Source organism: Chelonia mydas, chromosome 12 (genome assembly GCF_015237465.2).
Source record: "Chelonia mydas isolate rCheMyd1 chromosome 12, rCheMyd1.pri.v2, whole genome shotgun sequence".
In the NCBI taxonomy this organism is placed as follows: Eukaryota; Metazoa; Chordata; order Testudines; family Cheloniidae; genus Chelonia; species Chelonia mydas.
In genome coordinates, this window is record NC_051252.2 from 2,050,173 (window position 1) to 2,067,450 (window position 17,278).

Here is a 17,278-nt window from a genome sequence, read left to right on the forward strand (position 1 = left end):
CACGGGCAAAGTAGAGCAATGGTGTTGCCATATAGATTCAAGGGGGAACAAGTAAAAGGAGCCCCCCCCCCATTATTTAGGGCTCTGGGGAAGTTAGAGAGGCTCAAAAAAGTTTCAGTAGTGACTCACACGGGGAGCTGCAGGAGCTTGAAAGGGGAAATCTCAGTCAGAGAATCCCATCTCTTCTCTATTTACATGTCTTCATTAGCTCGGTACTGAGCAGCAGGGCAAGGATACTTCACAAGTCCCTCTTGGGCAGTTGATAAGGTCTGGCTGCTCCTGGCAAGAGCGGTGAGTAATGGATGCCTCTGAGATGCCACACGTATCACCGGCTATGTTGGCGGGAAGATTGGCATGCTGCTGCCTGGCTCCCACCGAGTGAGCACTGACCCAGCAGCATCTGTCTGCTACTTACAGGCATAGGAGAGAGCAAAGGTTTTTGCATCCCATTACCAAAGGGCAGCTTCTTGTTTCCTGTGCATAAACCAGCGCCCTTTAGCAGTCCACCGTCAGTCTGGCAGCAGCACTGCAGTAAAACTGTCCGTCTGTTCAGCTTGCCCAGTCACCTTTTGGATGAAGATTTCTGTACCCAATCTGCCAGCTAGTGACTGTTTCGGTTTTAAGCTTATGCAAATTTCCTCCAGTTTTTGTGGGGTTCATTGAAGGAGAAAATCTCTGTTTCCTGTTTAAAAAATAATCATCTGAGGCCTCTTTTTAAAGACCTGGCATCAACTTAAGGCCAAATGGCCTAAAGCAAACCTTGCACTGCAAGAAAAAGCGGTTTCAAATTCCACTTGGCTCCTTGCTATTGATGCTCTGGGTCCTTGCTGCATTTCCCACAGCTCAGGCATGATGGTCGCTGCAGTCAGTTCCCCTTTCAGGTCTTTGCCCAGCCATGTCAGAGCTGCAAACACTTTGGGGGAACATCTGCTTCAGAATAACTGGTCATTGGAACTGAAAACAGTTATGGAAACAGGAGGTTTCATTAAAAGTCTGTTTAGCGGGACAGGTTCAAAATGTAGACTAGATAAAGTTGAGCTGTAGTACAAATGCCAGCAATCTGAAATAGAGGGGCTCAAGTCTCCCTCCCCCCACTCAGTGGGTGTTACATGGCTCCCGCTGGATGTGGGGAAACACTCTTGGGAGCTGCTACCTCACCCCGTCTCCTCCTGACCAGCCCTCTCCTTGGGCCTGATCTCCCCGAAGATTTCACAAGCCCGCTGAGCTCAGACAGGCAGCTTGTGCAGCTTCCAGCTCCCATCTGGCTGGTACACTGCAGAAGCTAATGGTGCATCTGGCCCCCTTTCTCAAGGGAGGCTTCTTTGGCTGGCTGCAGCAGCTGCCCCAGGAAAGCCCAGGATCTGTGCCCCTCCACAAAAAGCCTGCTGCGCTGGTGTTTCTGCTTGATCACAGGGCTGCAGGAGAGGGAGGATATGACAGTCCCATGATTTGCTTCTGCTCCCTGCCTCCCAACAGGACAGCACGGGCCACCCACCCCACAGTGTTCACAGGCTCTTCACACACACTCCTCTGTGCAGAGTGGCACATACGGAACGGTCCGACAGTCACTAACAGGCAGAGAGTGGGATGCGGGCTCACGGGGGGGTGTTTACATTCAAAAAATGTAACTTTTCCATGCTGTGCCACCCAACACTACAGGTCAGGCCTGTCCCGCCCTCGCAGCCCATGTTCCCTGCTGGGCTTCACACAGGGCCTAGAAGCAGTGGTTTCCCCTCTGAGCAGGCTCTTCGCACAAGGAGCTGGCTGCAAAAGGAAAACCAGCCAAAGCACTGCACAATCTTTGCAGCCAGCTCTGCTGGGCTGCTGCCTGCATTGTATTGTAAGTAAATATGAGGTACATTGCTCAGGCCCAGTATTAGCATCCTGCTGGCTGCCTGAAGGGAGAGGGGTCCTTGTGCTGTGGTGTTCCCTTGTTGGATCATTTCTACCATGCTGCATTGTGGAAAAAATACACTTGCTATCTGGCCCCCTCCAAAGCATCTCTCCTTCAGCTGCCCCACAGCCAGCAGGGTGCTGAGGGGTATCGCCAAACGGGGAGGGACCAACCACTTCACATTTCTAGGAATGAGGATCCTAAAGTGCTCTAACAAGCTAATCTCGAGGAAGGCTGGCATCCCTATTTTAGAAGTGGGCAAGCAGAAGCATAGCACTTTCCCAGGCCACTAATCCCTGCTCTGCTCCCAAGACCATGCTGCCGAACTCTGAGCCCCTTGCTTTAACTACTAGCCTCTACTTCTGCCCCGGGCAAAACTCTGACAAAGCGACATCTTTGCTCATTAAAGGTTTATTTTTATTTCTGGTTTAAAATCAAAATTAGCCATTCTCTGTAATTACATTATATATAGATTTATAGAGACTTTATAGAAAAGATTTTTTTCCTTTTGCTTTTCTGCAAAACTTGGTAAATACAAAATAAAATAAATCAAAAAGGTGGCAGCTTCTGTCCATCTGTCCCCTCTCTCTGTTGCTCCTGTCCCCCACCCTGCTTTAAAAATGACGACTAACACCAGGGGAAGGCTCAGCTGGGGGTCCCTGCGGCCAATGCAGGGAGGGGGAGGCAGGAGACACTTGGAGCTGAAAAGAAGATAAGCCAGCAGAATATATTAATATCTATGTCTCGTTTTATTTGAGTCCCGGAGGCTCCAGGCGCTGAAGGAGGATGGTGCCCACAGCAAGGGAGCTCCCAGAAAGAAACAACATTGCCTCAAAGTGCATGTCCATCTGGGGAAGTCTGAGCTGCCTGCGAGCTACTGGAAGGAGTCCCAATGCAGACTTCATGTGCCAACCCAGTCTTCAGCAGGGGTGCACAAGCTCTGGCCCCACCTAGCAAGTTGAAACAGAAAAGCAAGTTGGAGGGGAGGGGAGTGTCCAAAGCCCCAGTTCTCCATGGTGGCATGCCCAGCAGCCCCTCTGGCCCGGAGCCGGGAGGGAAAGCTGTGCTCCGTAAGGCAGTGAGTGGGGTGTGCCGGGCTGGCAGGGAAGTACTAATACTGCTGCATGTTCCCAAGGGATGGGAGCTGGGCCCAGGCTGTGTGAGCCTCCAGCAGCTCCCTGGTGCCTTCACCCCGAAGGGGTCACAAGTGTGTTAGTGCCAGCGTGTCTCAGAAAGCTGTGCTGGCCATGCTGCCTGGCGCGAAGATCCTTGGTAAGCAGTTCAGAGTCTCCTCCAGCCGCCGGTGAGCCGATCTACCATCTTCCCCTGCAATCACACGCCACGGTCAGTCACCCCAGCCGCTCAGCAGGCTCCCGTCCCAGGTCCCTCTAAACCTCCCAGTCTCCTCCACACACAGGCCTTGGCCCAGCTGAGCTGGAGCCCCAGCATGGCAGTCAGGAGAGCAGAGGGTTCTTGGCTCCCCCTGCTCAGCCTGCATCTTCCTGAGCACTCTGGGCTGATGCACATGGCTGGCTTCAGGCTTCTAAAGGACTTTTCTATTCAATGTAAATTGTAATAATAAAAAATCCTGTTAGTTAGCTGCCAGCTGAATGACGCCCATGTGGGCGTGCAGATGGAACCCAGGGCGCTCAGCTCCAGCCCCGCTCTGCTAAGGGGGAACTGCCCTGAGCTGGCAGAGCCTGTGCAGGCTGCAGCCATTAGGGGGCAGCACACATGGCCACACCAGCAGGGCTGAGGTTCTGTACACTGTGCCGACAAATTCGGGGAGGGCCACAGAACTGGGGTTCACACACAGCAGAGACACACAGGTTAAAAGGACATGGCCGACAGGGTCCAAAACAAGAGACACTCATGAGCAAAGCAGCAGGAGGGGGGGAGCGGAAACGACTCTGGCCAACACGTCCCGACCTGTGCAGCTGCTGTCACGACCCAGAAGCCTAGTTAGCGAATCAGATGGTTCTCTCAGTGCCATCTAATAAATGATCATAAATAACAATGACACATATTCAGCGCGTCTCATATTCAGAGCACCTGCCGACGTTAGCTAGGGGAGCATGCTGTTGGGTTAGGAGCCTGCATCTGCTCTCGCCCCAGCCAGGCCCACAGGTGGTGCCAGCAGTAGGCGAGGTGGGAAGCCCTGGCAGCATGGCAAGCCTGAGCACTTGGAGCTAGGCATGGACCCAAGGCCTATGACATGTCCAGCTGGTCCACTGTGCCCTCGTCTGCAGCCAGGGTCTAGCATGGACAGGACCGGGGAGCCTAGCTCCAGGACCAGCTCTGTGCACTGGGAGGTCCTGTCTCCCACTGGGACGGTGCCAAGGGGGTGCGAGCAGAGTCTGGTTTTGGTGCCACCTAGAGGAGCCGCTCCAGGCCCTGGGTGTGCAGCAGGGCACTCACCGCACAGCATCAGGCTCTGCTTGGCCGCCTCCCGCACGTCCTCCTTGTCCGTTTGGCACAGATATACCAGCTGCTCGATGCTTTCTTTGGCCTGCCGGGAGAGGCCAACACAGCGCTGAGCACGTGCCCATCCTCCATGCCCTGGCTGCACTCCCAGCCCCGGGGAGCACTGGGGGAGGGGCCAGGAAGATGGGTAGAGGGTGGGAACAAGGTCTCTGTGGTCCTGTCTCAGTTCTGGCAGAGCAAGGGACACAGGGATCAGTCCCGGTGCTCCACGCTCGCCCCCTGCAGGCAGTCGGCCAGGACAGGGTCCCCCATGGGCTGCTCTAGGCCAGCTGTGCCCCCCGCCTCCCACCCTCCCTGCTGCCCTTAGTGCTGCCGAGGGGACCAGCAGAGATGGTGGGTGGAGCTGCCTCCTGGCTCCTCCCCTGTGCGGGCACATCTCATGGCTTCTCCTCTGCTCCGGGCTGGGGATAGGCCACCTCCTTGCTGCTGCCTGTGTCCATCAGTCTCGCTGGGGCTCCACTGCCTCCCTCCCTGGTTCCCCTCCCCTACACAGCCACCCACACAGGATGAACTCAGCCCTTGCCCCGGCTCCCCAGACTCCAGCACAAGTGGGAGGCTGCTGCCATTGTGCCTAGGAGGGGAGGCCACTGAGGTCCCTGGGCAGGAGGAGCTGAAATCTGGGCCCAGCCCACCGGCAGCAGGGTACAGGGGGATCTGGGCAATTTCCCCTCTGCTGCATTGGCCTGGGCCCCATGTCATCCCCCATGGACACAGTGGCCCAGTGGCGAGAGGGGCATGGCCTTGGCAGCTGCTGATTGCCATCAACCCCCATGCAGACAAGGTGCGGGGGCTGCACTTACCTTGAGACACCCCAGCGCTGCGCAGCTGGCAATTCGCATCTGCGCCTCTTCATCTTCCAGCTGCTCCAAGTACCACACCAGGGCCTGGGGGACACAGACATCAGCACCCCAGGGCTGGGAAGAGCCTCTGAGAGCAGCTGGTACCCCCCCAATCCTCCCTCCCCTTGAGCCCCATTCCCAGCCAGGGGTGCGAGGGCCCTGGGGCGCTCACCCGTTCCCGGAAGCGGGGGTTCTCGGCGAGGCTGCGCAGCTGGGCAGACACGGCGCTGACAACTTTGCTGTTGCCCTCAATGAGCAGCGAGCTCATGGCCTTCAGCCCGTCCTTCTTGAGCCGGCTCTCGGGCACTCGCTTCAGCGCCTTCAGCACCACGTCCTGGTCGTCTGAGTTCAGGTTCTGGGCCAGCAGCACTGCAGGGAGGGGGTGTGAGAACAGCCGCAGCACAGCTGGGGGAGTCCTGAGTTCTGGGCTGGGCTAGTCCCTCTGGGAAGGGACGAGCCGCACTTGTGCCCTGGGAGCCGGGCTTTCACTCCCACCTGCCTGGCTCACACAAAGACCAGAGGGACAGGAAGGCGGGCACCCCGCACCACTGGGAGAGCTGGGTTTGGCAGGGAAGAGCGCGCTTTTGGGGGGCCATATCCCAGCCGCACTGCGTGATCCACGGGCAGAGGGAGAACGAGCCAGGGAAGAGGCCTGAGCACACAGGCAGGGGCTGGCAGCCCGCAGGAGCAGCTCAGCCCAGCCCCACTGCACCTTGGGCAGGGATCACAAAGCCACCGCGCACAGCCTGGCTCAGTCTTGCCCTGCTCCATCGGCCTGCAAGTGAGCTGGCAGGGGCAGGCGCTAGAGAGAGTCTGGTGCCGTCTGCTGCACTGGCGACTAACGACTCAGAGCAGGGGAACCGTGCCACTGCCGGCACCGCCCACCCCCGGAGCAAGGGAACCGCGCCAGCGCCCCGCCCGTGCCAGCGCCGGTACCGCCCACCCCCGGAGCAGGGGAACCGCGCCAGCGCCCGCCCGTGCCAGCGCCCCGCCCACCCCCGGAGCAGGAGAACCGCGCCAGCGCCCCGCCCGTGCCAGCGCCGGCACTGCCCACCCCCGGAGCAGGGGAACCGCGCCAGCGCCCGCCCGTGCCAGCGCCGGTACCGCCCACCCCTGGAGCAGGGGAACCGCGCCAGCGCCCCGCCCGTGCCACCGCCGGCACCGCCCAACCCTGGAGCAGGGGAACCGTGCCAGCGCCCCGCCCGCGCCAGCGCTGGCACCGCCCACCCCTGGAGCAGGGGAACCGCGCCAGCGCCCGCCCGTACCAGCGCCGGTACCGCCCACCCCCGGAGCAGGGGAACCGCGCCAGCGCCCGCCCGTGCCAGCGCCGGTACCGCCCATCCCCGGAGCAGGGGAACCGCGCCAGCGCCCGCCCGTGCCAGCGCCGGCACCGCCCACCCCCGGAGCAGGGGAATCACGCAAGCGCCCGCCCGTGCCAGCGCTGGAGCTGTGAGGGGACTTCTATGAGGCTCTTACCTTCCTCAGCCAGCTCCATGATGTAGGCGTCCAGCGTAGACACAGGAAGCGACTCGAAGTAGCTCCAGTACTGGAAGATGGTGAGCTGCTCACCCTGGCTGCTCCCAGGCCGCTTGGGCAGCCGCCGGGCCAGCACATCCTCCACGAGCTTCACGCACACTGCAGGGAGGGCACTGGGTCAGGACCCGTGGGGCAGGGTTTGTCAGCAGCCCAGGCACCTCACTGGCACAAAGTCCCAAGGCCCTCTGGGGCGCCCTCTGGCACCAAGACGGCCCCCTCCAGCAGGCTGGTGCTTTGCCACCACTCGCATTTCCTGGAGGGGCGGGATGGGCTAGCCGAAGCAGAGGACTGGGAGGCCGGACTCCGGAGTTCTTTTCTCAGCTCTCAGAGTCGCTCTGAGCCTGGGAGGGGGAGCCAGAGATAGCCAATCGGAGCTGAGCTATTGCCCAGGGCTCGCATCCCTCCCTCTCTGGAGGGGCCCCAAGACTGCACTCACCTGAGTCTGCCAGGCCCAGCTGCCGCTCAGCCATGGGCACTGCATACTGGGCACTGAGCGTGCGCAGGAACCTCTCCACAGGGCAGGTGTAGACATTGGGCTGCTCCACGCAGCGGTCCCAGAAGGCCAGCACCCCCTCTCTCTGGGTGGAAAACTGCACCACTGTGGGCAGAGACACGGTCAGGGCCCTCCACGCCCAGCACGGGGCACGCTGCTGGCACTGCCACCACTGGGGCAGGCTTCGCTCACCAGCACTGAGACCACGACTGTTGGCGAGCCCCAGCCCTCTGACCCAGCACATGCCCTGCAGGCAGTGCCCCGTGGCGCCCATCCATGGGCCTGGGATGGGCACTGTGCCAGGGCCTTTACCTTCCGCGGCAGCGTTGGCCGCCCCCGATTTCTCCTCCGTCAGCTGGCAGACAATCTCCAGCACCTGCGCTTCCCTCATCAGCTTGTCCAGGGCGTACATCTCCCGGCACCGCAGCGGCCCAAACGTGCCCAGTTTCTGCAAATTACAGACACATCAGTGCTCCTGGCTGCTCTGCTTGGGGGGCAGGATCAGTGCCTGGGGGTGCCTGCATTGTCCTGCACAGCCCCCAGCATGCCCATTGGGGAGCTGTCACTGAGCGCAGCATGGCACACCGGGAGCTGGGGTCTTCCCAGGCTCTGCATTCAGAGTCGGGGGCAGCAGCTGTCATGCCTCATGCCAGCCCGCAGCCTCCCTCCGTGTTGGCCAAGAGTGAGTCGGTGCTTGGGCTGGCCAGGCTGGCTGAGCGCCAGTGCCACCCCACCCAGGCACGTCAGAGGTTGCCAGCCTGGCACCCCGGCACCCCCCCACTCTGCAGGAGCCCTCAGCGAGGCTGCAGCCCCGCATGCCAGCAGATGCCCCCCGCCACACCGCTTCCCATTCCACACACTCACCAGCAGCAGGTGGTTGCAGTTACTGAGGTGCAGGACCACGGCCCTGTCCAGGAACTCATTGCCAGTGCTCATGGGGTCAGAGCTGCCCTCAGAGCCGCTGCACGTGCCGACGTCCTCGGCTGTGGCCTCACAGCCTCCCAAAGCCCCGACCACAGCACTGGCCCCGCCGGCCCTCCTGCAGGAATGGGGGGACAAGTAAACACATGCCCTCAAAGCAAGGGGACCCCCTCACCTCAGCCACAGGCGCCAACTGCCCTGCCCCGAGGAAGAGCCTCCAGCTCCCAGGCTGGGGGTTAAATCCTTCCAGTTCTGCTGCAGGTGAACTTGCAACAAAGGAAGGGAAAAAAGAGCCATGGTTTACGTAGGACCTACCCTACTGAGCACCCCGCTGCTGCTGAACCCGCAGGCGATACGCAAGCTCATCCCCACCCCCAACTGCACCGGGGATGGGACAACGGGTGCTGTGCAAACCCTGACGCAAAGGCCCAGCCGTGGGGCAGCAGGTCCCTCTGTGCACGGAGAGCCCGGTGGCAGGTGGGGCACTCCAGGGGCTGGCCGCTTGGGGTCACACCTGGGAAGTGATCATGCGAGCCCCTGGAGACGGCCCCTGGCCATGTGGGTGAAAAGCGCCCTGGGGAGCTCTCACCCTGCTAGAGTGGGTTCTGCCCCTAGGCTCCCAGAGCAGCTCCCATGGGGGCAGCTGACACCCCCCAGTGCACCCAGCCCCTAGTGACTGAGCCCTTCAGGCCCCTTGGGTGGGCGACGCCAGCCCCATTACAGAGAGGCCACACAGCAAGTCCACAGCAGAGCCAGGAACAGACCCCAGGAGTCCGGGGCCTCTGTTCTCACCTCCGGTACCAGCTGTCGCCCTGTGAGCACAGAACCCAGGAGTCCTGGGCCTCTGCTCTCACCTCCGGTACCAGCTGCCACCCTGCGAGCACAGAACCCAGGAGTCCTGGGCTTCACACTCTCTTCTAACCAAAAGAAAAGGAGGACTTGTGGCACCTTAGAGACTAACCAATTTATTTGAGCATAAGCTTTCGTGAGCTGCATCCGATGAAGTGAGCTGTAGCTCACGAAAGCTTATGCTCAAATAAATTGGTTAGTCTCTAAGGTGCCACAAGTCCTCCTTTTCTTTTTGCGAATACAGACTAACACGGCTGTTACTCTGAAACCTCTCTTCTAACAGTCCCCCAGGCCTCCGAGGAGTGTGCTATGCAGCAGCACCCAGAGCGGGAGAGAGCCTGGGTTCAGGGGCCATTGCAAGTCTGACCTGTAGATCCCTGTGGTTTAGAGTGCACAAGGAGCTGGATGCGTATGGGACCCATTTCTCCTTCCCTCAAGGAGTCAGCCCCCCACATCTTGGAGTGTGGGGGAGCAGGGGACAGCAGCTGGGCCACAGGCTCCCCTCTTCACCCCAGCTCTGGAAAGCCGGGGCGGGGAGGGAAGGAGTGAATACGGACACAGCACTCCAGGTCCCTGACCACTAGGTGGCGCTGCTGCGGCATAACCTGCCAAAGTGCGGCTAGCTGAGGACTCGGCCCGCGCTGGCTCTGCAGCGCCCCTGGTGGCAAAGCCGAGGCTGCGCGCGCCACCTCCACTCCCAGCACCCGCTGCAGTCCCCACTGGCCGGAGGAGGCAAGGGCCTTCCCAGGGCACGACATGCTCCTCGCGCCCCGGGCGCTGCTGCTGAGAGCCAGGCCTGGCCACCAGGGGGCGATAGCCAGCAGGCTCTGGGCTTCCTGGGCACATCGAAGGGGATGGGAGCCACAGCAAAACTCTAGGTACCGGGGTGGGGCGGGGGCGAGGGGCATCAAACCTGGCGCCGCTCGGTCTGGCTCCCTGAGCTCAACGATCATCTCTGCACGTGGCCCAGCCCCTCCTGGGGCGCCTGGCTCACCCCCATGCAGGGACCTGGCCAGGCCAGGAGCCTGGGTCAGTGCCGGGGACCAGACCCCACACAGAGCGACGTTCTGCTGCCCCGCCCCACGCCTCCTCGAGTGGAGGCGGCGAGTGCCAGTGCCCAGGGAGAGACCCCGCCCGGCTCACCGCTCACTCCGGCTGCCCTCCTCCTCCGAACCCTCCGAGTCGTCCATGTCCGAGGTGTTGAGGAAGCTGAAGCTCTCCAGGGCGTGCTCCACCGTCAGGCTGATGCTGGAGGCACGGCTCAGGAAGACGCCCTGCTTGTGCTGTGGGGAAGGCACAGCAAGGTGTGGGGGCTGGGCAGGCTTTGTCCCCAGGCCACTGGCCAGCTGCTGCTGCCTGGCATTTGTGCCAGCTAGGACCCGTGCCATGGCCCCTGGGCCTGGGCTGCTCCACCAGGGACCTGGGCACGGCGGGATGATGGGCTGTGGGCACGCTGTGGCAGGTGCAGCTGGTTCTAAATGCCACACTCCCTGCCCCACCGCATCTCCTGCCTATTATCCCTGGGACCTGGCCACGCTCCCCCAACCCCGCTCTCCGTGATGTAACCCCTTCTGCTCCCCATCTGACTGGCACACAAGGGGCACAGGGCAGGGGAACCGTGACAATAGAGCCCATGAACCAGTGTCCCCATCCCAAGGACATTCACTGCCCCATGTGGGAAGGGGAGGAGCTGGGCACCGACCTGCACGGTTGCTGTGGGGCTGGCACCATCCTTGAGACCCTGCCGCTGCCCCCTTACCATGAGGATCTCCTCCAGGCGTTTCAGCTCCCGCTCCAGCAGCTGTAGCTCGGGGAACTGCCCCCGATAGTCGTCCAGGGCCGAGCCCAGCGAGCCAATGGCCTCCTCCAGGCCACAGTCCACAGGCTTGGGCCTTGGCACCTCTGCTGGGCTGGGGGGCGGGAGCCAGGCAGGGGCCAGCCTCCTCCTCTCCTCTGAGACCGGCTGCAGCACCACCGGCTGGCCCGGGGAGACCTCATGTCCCTGCGGCCCCAGGGCTTGGCACACAGCAGCCTCGGCCCGCCCCACCACAGGCTCACAGGCCTTGGCCTGAGAGACGGCCCCACAGGACTCAGCCTCCGGGCCCATGTCCAGCCCTGCCCAGGGCGCTGGCGGGTTTGACGCCTCGGGGAGGGCGTCCGTTTCCAGGGGAGACAGCTCCCTGGTGCTGGGGTCCTGGGGGACTGGTGAAGGCTCCCTGCTGTGGGCGCTGGGGCCCTCCCTGCAATCCACTGCCACGTCCAGGCTGCTCTCGCTGATGTGGCTCAGAGTCCGGGAGTAGGGCACGTGCCCATTGGCCACCATCTCCTTCCTCGCACCCCCTGGCTCCTCCTGCCGGCCGGGCGGCTCGGCTGCGGCGCCCGCCTCCTCTTGCTGGGAGAAAGCGATCTCGATGGCGGGGGCGGAGGCCTGCACCTCAGGCTGTACAATGGGCTTGTGGGAGGCGTGGCGGGCGCTGCCTGACAGCTGGGGGCTGGAGGAATCGTCCGACGACTCCGAGGAGATAGACCAGGCCGTGCCGTTCTCCAGCTCCTCCTGCCGCCGCAGCATGTTCTGGAGAGACACGGCACATCAGCACGGCCCCTCGCCACCGGCCCCGCCGGGCCCCGCTGCCAGAGACCGCCCCGCAGCCGCCAGCCACAGCCACCCAGCCCCTGGCCACGCCCTCCCCACGCAGCCGCCAGCCACACCCACCCAACCACGCCCTCCCCACGCAGCCGCCAGCCACAGCCACCCAGCCACGCCCTCCCCACGCAGCCGCCAGCCACACCCTCCCAGCCACGCCCTCCCCACGCAGCCGCCAGCCACACCCACCCAACCACGCCCTCCCCACGCAGCCGCCAGCCACACCCTCCCAGCCACGCCCTCCCCACGCAGCCGCCAGCCACACCCACCCAACCACGCCCTCCCCACGCAGCCGCCAGCCACAGCCACCCAGCCCCTGGCCACGCCCTCCCCACGCAGCCGCCAGTCACACCCACCCAACCCCACGCCCTCCCCATGCAGCCGCCAGCCACACCCTCCCAGCCACGCCCTCCCCACGCAGCCGCCAGCCACACCCACCCAACCACGCCCTCCCCACGCAGCCGCCAGCCACAGCCACCCAGCCCCTGGCCACGCCCTCCCCACGCAGCCGCCAGCCACACCCTCCCAGCCACGCCCTCCCCATGCAGCCACCAGCCACACCCACCCAGCCCCTGGCCACGCCCTCCCCACGCAGCCGCCAGCCACACCCACCCAGCCACGCCCTCCCCACACAGCCACCAGCCACACCCACCCAGCCCCTTGCCACGCCCTCCCCACACAGCCGCCAGCCACACCCACCCAGCCCCTGGCCACACCCTCCCCAAACAGCCGCCAGCCACAGCCACACCCACCCAGCCCCTGGCCACGCCCTCCCCACGCAGCCGCCAGCCACACCCACCCAGTCATGCCCTCCCCACACAGCCAGCAGCCACACCCACCCAGCCCCTTGCCACGCCCTCCCCACCCAGCCGCCAGCCACACCCACCCAGCCCCTGGCCACACCCTCCCCACACAGCTCACAGCCACAGCCACACCCACCCAGCCCCCGGTCATGCCCTCCCCACGCAGCCAGCAGCCACACCCACCCAGCCACGCCCTCCCCACGCAGCTGCCAGCCACACCCACCCAGCCCCTGGCCACGCCCTCCCCACGCAGCCGCCAGCCACACCCACCCAGCCACGCCCTCCCCATGCAGCCACCAGCCACACCCACCCAGCCCCTGGCCACGCCCTCCCCACGCAGCCTCCAGCCACACTCACCCACCTTGCCAACTCCCCACCCAGTCCTGGCCGCGCCCTCCCCCCACAGCCAGCAGCCATACCCTCTCAGTCACTGGCCACACCCCTCACGCAGCCTCCAGCCACACCTACCCACCAACCCAACTCCCCACCCAGCTCCTGACCACAATCACCTCCATGCCCACCTGCCATGCCCATCCGCACCCACGGCCATGTCAACTCCCCACCCAGCCCCTGACCAGGGTCACCACGCAGCCACCAGCCACACCCATCCACCATGCCAACTCCCCATCCAGCCCTGACCACAGCCACACCCACCCACCCCGGCCATGCCAACTCCCCACCCAGCCTCTGACCCCCCCACACACACACTACCACCTGCCACGGCCACTCCCCACCACCACCAATCACCTTCACAGCCACCAACATTCCCTCACCAGGGGTTCACGTCAGCCCCACAGCCACCGGCAACCAACAGCCCGCATGGAGCTTTCTCCAGCCTCCCGCCCCCATCTCTGCCAGGGTCTCACACTGGCTCACTGGGGTCCCAGCCACCTCCCACTTCCCCCTCAGCAGCTCCCCTATGCCCCTGGTGCCCCAGACCCCGTCTGCCCCCAGCCTGCTGAGTCTCAGGGTCTGCCAGCTGCCTGGGGGCAGGGCAGAGTCGCTGTGAGGACACCAGCCCAGCCCAACTCCATGTCACCCCCAGCGTCCCAGCCAGCTCCCCCCTGGGCAGGGCTGTGGGAGCCATGGCTCAGCCTTCTTCAGGCTTGGGACCAAACCAAACCCCCCTGGTGGTGAGGGGAGCGTCCCACTGGCAGGGTCCCGTCCGCAGGTCATTGCTACAGCCTCCGGGCCAGGGTCCCTGTCACGTCACCTGGGCCCCGACAGAGTGGCTGGGAGGAAGAGGCTGGCCGGGACATAGCTTCTGCCCGGCAGTGACCAGCACAGCTCCGGGCATTTCAGCACCACGCTGCGAGCCGGGCCGGTCAACGCAGTGTGTACTCTGGTGCCCAGCCTGCACCAGACCCCCCACCCCCCGGAGCTGCCCCACAGCCACGATGGGACACGGCAGCCTTGTGCAGACACCTCCCACCCCAGGGAACTTCCCCATGCCGTGAAAGTGCCCACGTTCCCCCAGCACAGGGCCCAGCTTCTGCCCCCACGGAGGGTGAGGGGATGTCCCATCAGCGCAGGGCTGGGTCCCCCTCCAGGGTATTCCCTGCACCATCCCCTGCCCTTGGCCTCCCTCAGCCCTGCTCTGCCAGGCTCTCCACACGCCTTATGGACTGGAGCGAACCAGTCCAAGGGCATGGGGAGTGTTAAGGGGGTAAGTGAGCACAGAGAGGGCAAGGGCCCAGGAGTCCAAACCCTGCTGTAACTGCTCCACCCCACTCAGAGTCCTGGCTGCCAGCTCCTGCTCTGTGCCCTTCCTCCAGCCCCTAACCCCCCCAGTGGGCAGCCCCAGAGCCACCCCAGGTGTGAGCAACGGGTCCCATTGGCAGGGCTGGCATGAAGTACGAGATGGGGCAAGGAACAGTGGGGCCGGAGGCGTGTCTCACTCTGGGTGCAGACTGGGCTGGAAAGGGCAAGGGGGCAGGGTCTATAACTATGGCAAGCAGCTACTGCACCATCTCTAGCCTGGGGCATCCAGGGCAGCCTCAGAGCGAAGGCTTGTCCATGCAGGGAGAGGCTGGCATGGACCTGAACGGGCCTCTGGGGGATGGGGCTTCCCTGACACTCGGATCCCTGCTCAGCCTGGAGCCTACAGGCCACTGCCAGCCCCCCTACCAGCCCTTCGGCTCAGAGACAGCACACACCCCAGCTGCTCCAGCCAGGGAGCAGTCTGGGGGCTGGGAATCCCTGTCCAACAGGTTCCCAAAGCCAGGACCTACGGATGGGCTAGTGAGCAGGAGGCAGCCGGGGCTAGTGCTATCTGAGGTGACTAGATCACCCAGGCTAAGCTACGGGCTGGCCCCAGCCAGCTAACTTACTCGGCCCCGCTGCGGGCATCTCCCGAGCTGGACCGAGGAGCCCTCGCTGCAGGAGCAGCCCCGAGACAGCTTCTCAAGCAGCGTCTCATGGATGATGTCCAGCAAGGCCCCCATGGGTTTGTCGGAGGCCGCCTGCGCCGGGCTCTTGGCCAGAGAGAAGAGGGAGCCGTCAGTGGGGGGAGGGGATCTCGGGGGGCCATTCAGCCGGCTGCTGGGGCTGCCTGTCTACTCCATCTGCCATCCTCAGGGCGCAGCAGCTTTGGCACGGGGGAGAGGGGGCCCTAACAGGACGTCTGCAAATCAACGAAGCAGCAGCCCAGAGGGCCACGGCCCCTTGGAGCTGCCCTGGGCATGGGCCACAGGCAACGCACACAGAGCACAGGGGAGCCCTGCGCTCCCACATGGACGCACCACGGGCCGAGCGGGACCCTGCTGGCGGCTCAGAGAATGCAGGGGCCCCTCCTGGAGCGCTCTCCGGCCCCCAGCTCCTGAGCAGGGCACACCCCGTCCCAGGCCAGGCACACTCACATAGAAGGCCTGCTCCCGGAGGGAGGGCGTGTCAGGCGGGCTCTGGTTGTAGGTGGAGAATCGCTTGTTGACAGTGGATGCTTTGTTGACCGTGCTGGCAGCTGAGGGCTGATCATCCTTGTCGAAGGGGCTGGGGGTGAGAGCACAGAGGTGAGAGGAGCGGGGGGCTCTGCACTGCAGGCAGGAGGCCGCTGGGCTCAGGACTGGAGCTGGGCTCCCAATCCTCCTGCCACGCGCAGCGCTGGTGCCCTGTGCCATGGGCAGCACGAGGGAGAGGCAGGGGCTGGTAGCAGCGCTGAGCTCTGACCCTGGCACGGGCACCGAGCTGCAGAAAGCGACAGCAAGCGGGGAAGAGGGAGGGCCAGGCAGGAAGCCCAGGAGAAGGGAGGGAAGCCGGGCAGGCTGCCCAAACGCGCGGGGTTAGCCACAAATGCTGGAGAGCAAAGGAGGTGTGCAGCCGCTATGAGTCCCCGGGGCTGCCGATGGGAACCGTGCCCTGCCGGAGGGGCCGTGGGCCAACTGCCCAGGTAGGGGCCTGCCTGCCCAATCTGGATCCCCTGGGCAGTGCCGATGAGCCCCAGGGCAGACAGGGCCACACTAGCCCAGCTAGCCCCCCTGGCCACACTCCCCTAGGCCACTCACTTCCAGTTCACCTCCAGGCTGAGCTTGATGGTGCCCAGGTCATTGATGTCGACGGCCACCACTTGCGGCAGCGCCGCAAACAGGTCCTTGGTTTCACACGAGACGTTGCCCACCACCACGTGGTTGGCCAGGCTCTTGAGCTCTGTCACCTGGCAGGGGAGAAGGAGGGGCTAAGGCCGGTGCCCGGGCGAGGGGGCGTGTCGGGCAGCCGCCGGTGAGCTGGGGCTGCAGGGTTTTACCCGACGTTTACGGTCAGGTCACTGGAAGCTCCAGACTCTGCCCTTTGCCCCATCCCTGATCCCCGGGATCTAGGCCGCCCATGCTGGCCCGGGGAGAGGCCACACCCACACTGGTGCCCAGGGGCAGCACAGCAGTGCAGCTCCCAAGGGCTGGGTCTCGGCATGAGCGGCTGCATCCCTCCACACAGCAGAGCGTGTCGGGGGACTCGAACCTGCCACCTCCGGCAGAGCCCCGTTCGCTGCCTGCCACGGGGCCAGTGTCATGAGCCAGCAGCCGCCAGCTCTGCCAACGGCCGGGCGCGGCACAGCAGGATCCCAGGCCAGGAGCCAGCAGGTACCGGGAGCACTGGATGCCACTAACAGCTGTTCTGCCCATGCCCACAGCATGACCCGAGGCCCCCGAGCAGGCTGCAGAGCCCGGGCCCTGGCCCCGCGATCACAGGGCGGGGTTGCTTGTTTTGGGGGATGGTACCTGCGGCTGGCTCCCCTAGCGCTCGGCTGCTCAGGCATCTCCCGAGGTTACCCCTTGCTGCCCGATGCGGGTGTGACCCTGGGAAAGGGAGGTGCCAAGGTGGCTGTGGCTGGAGAAAGCCAGCGAGGGAGTGAGCGGTAGCTACCTGCCCCCACAAGCCGCGCCAGCCAGAGCCAACCGCACAGCAGCTGGCTCGGAGCCCAGCGCGGGCTGGTCCCTCCGGCGCCGGGATGGGCAGAGCTGGGGCCGCGGTGGCAGCCGAACCCTGCGGCAGCAGCATGTGCCTGGGCGTGGGCTCAGGTACTCGAGCGCTTCCTGCCCGTGAAGCAGATCAGGATGGGGCTGCTTCCCACCCAGCTCCTGGCCCTGCTGTGCTCAGGCGCCGGGATCCCCTGTACCTTGATGGAGAGGAACTCTGTGATGAGGGGCAGGAAGACCATCTCCTCGCTGTCCCACACCTGCTTCCCGTTCCCCTCGATGCGCCCCTTCAGCTTCCAGCGCTGGCGCCCGTACTTCATGAAGATCTGAGGGCGAGAGGAGCACGGGGTGGGTGCCAGGTGGGGCTCAGCCGAGACACAACTGGCTCTCGGCCCACGCCAGCCGC

General features: G+C 64.0%; 1 protein-coding gene across 10 annotated transcripts in view; it reads right to left on the bottom strand.

Moving 5' to 3' along the window:
- Positions 1-2,289: 2,289 nt before the first annotated feature.
- Positions 2,290-17,278, bottom strand: part of RIPOR1 (RHO family interacting cell polarization regulator 1) — a 132,675-nt gene continuing 117,686 nt past the window's right edge. For 9 of the 10 annotated variants that reach the window (XM_043526487.1, XM_037877910.2, XM_043526488.1 and 6 more), the window contains 13 exons: positions 17,073-17,198; positions 15,964-16,112; positions 15,322-15,451; positions 10,776-11,588; positions 10,160-10,299; positions 8,111-8,285; positions 7,559-7,694; positions 7,190-7,351; positions 6,694-6,852; positions 5,390-5,586; positions 5,179-5,262; positions 4,313-4,403; positions 2,290-3,220 (listed from right to left, as the gene is read on the bottom strand). In XM_043526487.1, the coding sequence (XP_043382422.1) occupies positions 3,123-3,220; positions 4,313-4,403; positions 5,179-5,262; positions 5,390-5,586; positions 6,694-6,852; positions 7,190-7,351; positions 7,559-7,694; positions 8,111-8,285; positions 10,160-10,299; positions 10,776-11,588; positions 15,322-15,451; positions 15,964-16,112; positions 17,073-17,198 (2,460 nt within the window). In that variant the 3' untranslated portion in view covers positions 2,290-3,122. Of the gene's footprint in view, positions 3,221-3,823; positions 3,888-4,312; positions 4,404-5,178; positions 5,263-5,389; positions 5,587-6,693; positions 6,853-7,189; positions 7,352-7,558; positions 7,695-8,110; positions 8,286-10,159; positions 10,300-10,775; positions 11,589-15,321; positions 15,452-15,963; positions 16,113-17,072; positions 17,199-17,278 lie in introns of all 10 variants that reach the window. The other variant, XM_043526485.1, reaches the window with a different exon arrangement.